At 42.8% G+C, this 8,179-nt stretch overlaps 1 protein-coding gene across 1 annotated transcript; it reads left to right on the top strand.

Annotated features, from left to right (window-relative positions):
• The first annotated feature begins 2,812 nt into the window (after nt 1-2,812).
• On the top strand, nt 2,813-7,083 carry LOC114615695 (disks large homolog 5-like). The gene is made up of 5 exons (XM_028761356.1): nt 2,813-2,906; nt 3,946-4,105; nt 5,301-5,444; nt 6,104-6,287; nt 7,003-7,083. The coding sequence occupies exons 1-5, from the start codon at nt 2,813-2,815 to the stop codon at nt 7,081-7,083; spliced, it is 663 nt and encodes a 220-aa protein (XP_028617189.1).
• The last annotated feature ends 1,096 nt before the right edge of the window (nt 7,084-8,179 follow it).

Here is an 8,179-nt window from a genome sequence, read left to right as displayed (position 1 = left end):
TTTATCTGAAGCATTGAATGCTGAGAAATGACAGAGAGCCTAGAGTTGATCATCCAGTACAATCTGGCTTTATAACTCAGTCTATTCACCTTTACCTAGCAATAAATCCTGGGACATATCAATGCCACTTCCCAATTTATTGTTTGGTAGTCATAGGTTCCTCTTTATGCAATTTTTATCATGAAACTGAAAACAAGCTTCCAATATTGCTGTTGTGGAACATTTGCAGTCTTTTGGAATAATTCTATTCTGAGTGTCATGGAATTTACTGTCCGTTTGACATAGAATGAATACATACTACAGAAAGCAATGACTTTCTTAAGTCTACTAAAGTCTAACATTCATTAAAGGATTCCATGTAATGTTTCCATAACCTGCAAAGTACTTTGTAGGGTGCTATGTCACAACTGGATAAACTAAGGTGGTTTTTCCAACAATCTTGGGCCCCCCATTTTCAGGTTCCTTATGGGATGCTGTATTAGGATCTTGTCAAAATTCTTCTTGCTGTGTCTGACTATTGTTCTTATTCTTGTTTTTATGTTACTCTAACATTTTTGTAAGGCTTTTATCTTATGGACCCACTTGTCAATTGAGCTGGTACATTAATCCATTATGGTTAATAAGAATAAAGTCAAAAATATCAATAAGAAATAATCACAATCAATATTGAACTAATTGTAGTGAAGTCCTTTAGCTTTTCCTTTTCTGCTTTCTATTTTCACGATGACTGCATGACATTACCATGATCAGGCATAGTCCATGGGCTCAACTGATGCTCCAAAATGGGGAACAGAGATTGTGTTTGTTACCTGAAATGAGGGACTAAGCAATGGTGTGCATCCTGCTCAGTGCCTGTTTCACCTCACTCTATCCCTTCAGAGGATCCCTAGGTGTGCACCCATCTGCCCCAGATCCAGGTCTAGGACCACAAATGCAGGGAAACAGAGTCGGTTTCCCACTATTCAGTGATGCTGGATTCTCCACCAATGCAACACACTCAGAGAAACTAGAGATTTTCTTAGGAACAGTATTATGCTTGAATTAGTCGCTATTACTCAATTATTCAGATAGTGTCTCCCATTTTCAATTGTTCTTAATGTAGACCTAAGGAAAGATAAAACAAAGTCCTTAGAATAGAAAAATCATTTCTACTTCTTTTCCATCTTCCCAGAATGAAAGACTGGCAGTGAGAGAATGGTTAAGTTCTTCATAATACAGAAGGATTGGTAGGTGTGTCCTTGGACTTATGGTGTGTTTCAGAGTCGGTTTCAAAAACAGGGTCTCATGTACCCCATGTTGTCCTCCTCTTGGAATTCCAGGTTAACCTTCAGATCAGAGACTCCTGCTTCCACTTTCCAATAACTAGGCTTACAAGTGGTGCCTTCAAGGACTTTGAGGACAGCACTACTCACTGATAGAGATCGGTTTTCTAATGTTGAGGTGAGTATCCCCCAGTGTGCCTATAGCCATTTTTTCCATCTCTGCCACCTATTTCAGATTTTGATTTAAAATGACTACTAAATGACACATAAAAATAAATTGAGCAGAGCAATGTAGGTCAGGGTGATTACATCCTGTAATGTTCTGTAAGACATTTGTTAATCTTCAATTTTTCTCAAAGACTTACATAGGGCACATCAAATAAAGGGTCCATATATACTGTTATATCTAATGTTGCCTGATCAGAACTAACCAGTGGACAGTAACTTCCTGAACCTTCTTATGACCTACTTTTGTTTTTTTTGTTTTGCTTTTTTTTCTTTTTCCTTTATTAGTTGATAAAGGTGTTTGGGGCTATGGCTCAGCCACAAAAATATGAGCTATGGTTCTGATCAATAGTGTATGCACTCAATAAACCAACAGGGTTTGACTGAGATTGGTGTTTGTACAGTTTGTGGGGTGACTAGGGAATCAGAACACAAGATGCAAGTACTTGCTTTGTCAACTCAGCTGTGTCTATAGTATTGTCCTACACAGGGTGCCTGGCTCCCACCACTACTGACTATTTTTTTTTTCAGAGAGGTTCTCATGCTATAGCTCAGAGAGGCCTGTGAGGAATCCTGCTTTGGTGACTTTGGCACTGAGAGGAGAACCCCACACACAACCTGAGGGCTTTTTCATTGGTGGCTACAATATTTGAGTTTTCTCTGTCAAGAGATCTCCAGACTGTTGTCAGGACCTGATGACTTCAATTCTCTCTCTTAGGGCCCCTGGAGTAACATTTATAATGCTAAGCACAAGGCTTCATGAGTGCACCCCCTAATGATACTAACATTGCTCCCTGCCCTGCAGGCTCATCCTGGATGTGATTTCAAGCACCTATACATGATGAGACAGGAGACCTTTCCTCTTCCAATTCTTCCTGATATGATTTCTCAGGAGTTCTTAATGGCTTATATTGCTGAATTATGAAGACATGAGGTAGGATGAGACGTTTCTAGGCAGGGTTTGAAAAAAGCCTCAGTTAAATACAGAGAAATGACTTAGGTGTTTTCAATCAAATCTAGATCAATCTATAGGTTTGGAAAGTGGAGGTGCCCAATGTCAGTGACACAGGAATCACTCTTGAAAGGATGCCTCAGCTTCTTAGATGTACAGGGAGAAAATTAGCAGGGAGGCAAAGGGTGTTCCCCATGACATCAGCAGCCCCTTCTTTGGACATTCCATTGTATCCTGGAGAGTTCTTGGCATCCCTTGTGATGTCTCCAGTGTTGTAGTGACAACAAGTGCACTGAGCTCTCTCAGTCAGTGTCTACAGCATATGCTCATAGACATGTTTGCCTGATGGAGGAGACTTTTTGGACGAGGGGAGATGGATATGACAGAAACTAGAGAGAGGCAGAAAGAAGCTGGCCTTTCATCTGAGAATAATGAAGGACGAAGGAAGTGGTCTTGGGGAATGTGGAGTAAGTCCTGGGAAGGGGATGTTGAGCTTCCTGTCAGGAGTGGTCTGAGTTGCCCTTTCTAGACCTTTGGGAACAGAAACTGGTGTCACCGGAAATCAAAAGAATTTTCATGATTATCACAATACTTGAACATCAAGGATTTCAGAACATTAGTTTCTCCATCCCTAAAGGCAGGTGATGGCAAGGCCAAAGCAGGTATTTTCAAACACCAAGTCTTTATTTTGACTGAGTATTATGGTTGTACCATTGGGACAAAATGAGACCATAAAGAGTTACAGAGGGTCTAACCTATGCAAATTTAGGGAACAGCATCACTGCACTTCACTCCTATGGCTTTTTTTTTCTTTTTTTTTTCCAGTGGCTATCTAACAGTTGTACCAGAGAAAAAATTGTGCTTCTGACCATGATCTTACATTCTCAGAACTCCTCTGACCTCCTCACCCTGAAAGTATCCACTGTAGCTTTATTTATCACCCAGTGTGTGCGGCAGGCATTTCTATAGTATAACCAAAACCTGTCAGTGTTAATACACTCAGACAATGAATCTTATTGCCACTTCTGTGATGTTTGGTGTTTCAGTAGAGAGAATTGCTCAGTGTGTTGACTATGGTGTCACACTGCATGACTTTTTAATCCAAATACTGGCCCTTGAGTAACAGGGTAGGAGATCTGAGCGTCTTCAAGGATTCAAGTTTCAATGTGTAGTTAATGTATCATATGCCTTGTGAAACCTCAGGACTGAGGTATCTAATGCCAAATAGCACCCTGTAAAGGTGACAATACTTGTGGAGAAGCTACCTCTGTGTCATCATGAGCATGTGTGGGGAGACAGAGGAAACATCTGGCTGCTTACATCTCCTGGTCTATATAGAATGATGGGAGAGCTGAGATTCACTTAGGAGGCATCTAATGCCTGGACCAAACTGTTTGTGGTATCACTGGTTTTCTGGCTTGCTCTCCTTCTCTTTAAGCACAGGGTGTTCTCTCTACACTCTCTGCATTCTCTTGGAGCAATTTACTTATGTTCTTCTGCCTACAGAGGCTGGCAGACAGTCATCATCCCCCACAACTGTCCTAAGCAAGAAACACGCTAAGAAGGAGGAAAAGAGACTGACCAAAGAGCTGGAGCTCAGTACCCAGGAGAGAAACGAGCTGAGAGACCGCTTGATCTATGTCACAGAGGGATCCATGAACAAGAGGTACTCATTGCTCCAAACACTTTGGTGTCAGTCTGACATCTGCAATGTCACCCTCATCTTAACCTTTTAAGGTTGTGAGTTCTGGGAAGCAGGACCCCCACAGAGTCCCTGTGCTCAACAATATGTCCCTAGGTGCTTCTTAGAGGAGAGGCTGAACCTGAAGCTTGGTCAGGAGCAAGAAGTGAAGCGGACTCTTCTGCTTTCTCCAATTGAAATGCTGAACTTGTGGTCTGAGTAAAAAATTCTGGATGGAGGCAGTGGCTAGTGAATGAATGCCCAGCATGCATTTCGAAAGTCCTTGACAGATGCAGTGAGTTTGTGGTGACGCTTTGTACTTACCTGGCTCTTACTTGAGGGCTGGAAGGTCTTAGCAGCAGCTGGTCCCACACTGTTCATCTTAGTGCTTGAATAGAAGGCCTGAAGCTTATGCCTGTTCCTCTTTGTCTGTGTGCCTTATACTCTGAGTCAGTAATGCTGAATGAATTTCTTCTTATTCTGATTGTTCTCTCTCCATTGCTGTATCTCTCTCTTTCTCATTCTCTGATTCTGTTTCCTTTTCCTTGTCTGCATGCTTGTGTGTGTCCACATGCATATGGATGTGCTGACATACAGTAGGTATATATTCCCTTCCACTCTTTGGGAACTAGGGTTCTGTGTTTTGTCCTGTGGATTTACCTGTATAACAGTTTAAAAGTGAAGTGAGTCCTGAGGTCTGGGATCCGCTCATGTAAACAGCACTGTTCATTGCCTGTGTGGTGCCATGTGTCTGTACATTGGCATCTCTTTGGAAGACTAGAAAAGTGTGTTGATGTCTGGGCTCATCTCCAGAATTATGTGTAATGAATGTCTCTACACTATTAGTTATCCAGGATTTAGAGTCCTTGTTTTGAAAGTAGGAAATATATAATCACAGGTTTCTGGTGGTCAAGGACCTGTGGCCTAGTCTCTTTAGAGCATAAGCTGCTAGACCTCCAGTTTAGGCTAGCTGAGTGAACACAGGGAGCCAGGGCAACCTCCATCTGGATGCCTAACTTCTGCTGTCCTGTGCCAGGATAACAAGTTTCCAAAGCTGGAAAAGATCCCAGTATGTAGAATGAAGAAGATGTCCTTCTGGTATTGAGGTAGGACAGGACCCAGCCTGAGTTTATTTGTTCCTAAAAGCCCATGTTCACGGAGTTCTGTCTTCCTGGGCCAGACCCTATCACAGGCCAAATCCACTGTATGAAAAATTGAAGTTAAAGGAGAAGACGGTCATGTCATTTCTGCACAAATTAGAGATGGAGAACATTGACTTCTGTGAGAACTTCCAGGGGCACAAGAAGAAGATTAACTTCTATAGGTAAGAACCGATCATGGAGGCTACCAGTTGTGGAATCACCATTTCTGCATTCCTTTGTGTCTGGATTAGAGTGTCTGAAGGTCTATGTCTATCCCTTCTGCTTTTTAGCCATCAATGTAACTTTGGCCTTTTAAACTCAGTTTTCCTAAGTCTGGAAGAGAAGTTTACCCCACCCAATGTTACCCAGTCATCCTCAGGAGCCTCAAGATTGAAAAGTGATTCAGCTCATGGGAGGGTTATTATGCAGTGTACTGGACCTCTGGGGATCAGGCAGGTTTTTATAGAGTTGAATGTGGTGGAACCAGGGATCAAATATCCTCCCTTAGTTCTCCTGACCACCCTTTAGGGTATTTGCCCCCTACTACTTGATGTTGCCCCAATGCATTTGGTTCTCATGGAGATACCTCTTTCTTTTGGACAGAAAGATGGAGATACCTTTTCCTTTTAGAAAGACGTGGAGCCTTATTAGTGTTTGGAGTGAAGTTTGATTTATTCTTGCCTGTATTGGCTGCTTGCTGTTTGTGCAGCTTTCATGGATCTATTGAAATGTATTGTACTAGGTCTTCATGGGAACCTGGGTCCTGGTGGGGTAATGGAACCTATAAGTAGGAATGGCAGGAGGAGTCTGCAGGATCTTAATATTCAGAGTGTGTTTCCAGAAACCTGCACAGTCGGCTCCTGTTGCAGTCATCTGTTGTAAAGAAGACATTGGTCCAAGTGAAGCAGGAATACAAGGAAGTGCAGGCTGATTGGTACCTCCTCCAACAGTACTTGACTGAGATGAACCTGACTGTTGAAGATGAACAGGAGAAGACAAACAACCTCCAGAAACAGCAACATCAGGTAGGGACAAGCAGCTTATTCAGACTAACACTGTCTGTTATCATTTGCCTATTGGATCCATCTTTGCATTCATCCACCATCTTTTATATCTATACTCTCAAACAGCCAGCCACTTCATGGAATGTAGATGTTCATTACTCTGTGTATGCACAAGTATTCTGGGAACTTCACCTCTCGAGAGACACTGAAATATTGGCAAGTGTACCTTGCTACTCTGCTTGAAGCTGCAGTCTAGGGAGGGTAACAGATGAATGACAGGTCACACTCTTGCATGTCCTCATGATAGGAGAGTTGCTAAGTTGAGCTTTGAGAAAGTTCTATGTCTTGTGACCAGAGTTGTGCAGGGGTCATGTGACCTCCCAGTTAGGCATCACCTTGCAGGGAGTAAAGCCTAATGCTAATGTCAAATGTGTGCTTCTCACTGTCAGTGGTCTGGGTGGCATGTGGCCTTCTCCTTTCTCCTGCAGCCCAATGAGGTCTCTTCCCATTGGCCAGGACTTGGTTTGCACTGATAGAAGTCTTGAGTGGCAGCTTGTCAGCCCATGTGTTTGTGAGCTTTGCTTGATATTTTGCCCTGCTTGCAGATTTAGCAGCAAGGGTTTCCAGTTAAAAGATCAATGTTGAAGTCTAGTTGAGGTGGTGGGAGGCAGCAGCTGACATCTGACATGCATGTCCCCACCAAGCCTGTGTCTTAATAACTGCCTTCCTCTCCCAGGTGTCAGAAGCTGCAAGAGAGATGGAATTGGCCACATCCCAGCAAAAGAGCCTCCTGCAGAATGAGTTGCCACCTCAGTAGCCCCCTGCTGAGCTCCCTCCTCAACAGCCACACATTTCTTTGGATGAACCTCCTTCCTCATAGATCATTTCCACAGTTTGGAAGGCCCTAAACTATGCAGCCAGTGAGACAGCCAGGCTGATTCAGGGTCTTTTTCTCTGTCTTGTAAAACCCCTTGAGAGAGAATGAGGTGATTGCCATACCACCATTGGGATATTATAATTCTTGTTATTGATTTTCATGTTTGCTAATTTGTTTCACAGCTTATATTAACCTTTTTTTAAAAGCCTGTTTTAAAAATTTATTTCTTATGAATAAATACTTGATTTGTAACTCTTGACTCTTTTTGTAATTTTATTTGATTTTTTTTATTCTCCAGATTTTATCCCCCTCCCTTTCCATCCTCTGACTGTTTCATATCCCAGTCTACCCCGCATCTGTCTACATGAGGATGTCCTCAACCTTTCCAATCCCCAAACCCCAAACCTCCCCACTCCATGGGGTCCTCTTGAGGATTAGGTCCATCTTTTCTGACTGAACTTGACCTGGCAGTTCTCTACTGTGTATGTTTTGGTGACCACATGTCAGTTGCTTTATTCTGCTTGTTTGGTGATCCAGCATCTGAGAGTTCTGTGTGGGTTCAGGTTAATTGAGACTGTAGGTCCTCCTACATGGTTTCCCTCCTCCTAGACTTCTTCCAGCTTTTGCCTAATTCAACCACAGGGGACAGCAGCTTCTGTCCGTTGATTGTGTGTAAATATTTTGCATCTGACTCAGCTGCTTATTGGGTCTTTCAGAGGCCAGTCATGATGGGCCCCTTTTTGTGTGCACTCCATAGCCTCAGTAATATTCAGGTCTTGTTGCCTCCCCTTTAGCTGGGTCCTACTTTGTGCCTGTTTCTGGACCTTCTTTTCCTCAGGCTTTTCTCAGTTTTGTCTTTTCAGTTCTTTAAGACAGGAACAATTAGGGTTTAGAGTTTACTGTGGGATGACAACCCCATCCCTTACTTGATGCCCTGTCTTTCTGCTAGAGGTGGGCTCTACAGGTTTCCTCACTCCACTGTAGGGCAATTTCATTTAAGGTCCCTCCCTTTGAGTTCTGAGAATGTCTCACATCT

This window comes from Grammomys surdaster, unplaced genomic scaffold (assembly GCF_004785775.1).
Source record: "Grammomys surdaster isolate TR1022 unplaced genomic scaffold, NIH_TR_1.0 133098, whole genome shotgun sequence".
NCBI classification, from domain to species: Eukaryota; Metazoa; Chordata; class Mammalia; order Rodentia; family Muridae; genus Grammomys; species Grammomys surdaster.
The sequence above is the reverse complement of the archived record's forward strand: the minus strand, read 5'-3'. Positions and strand labels throughout refer to the sequence as shown.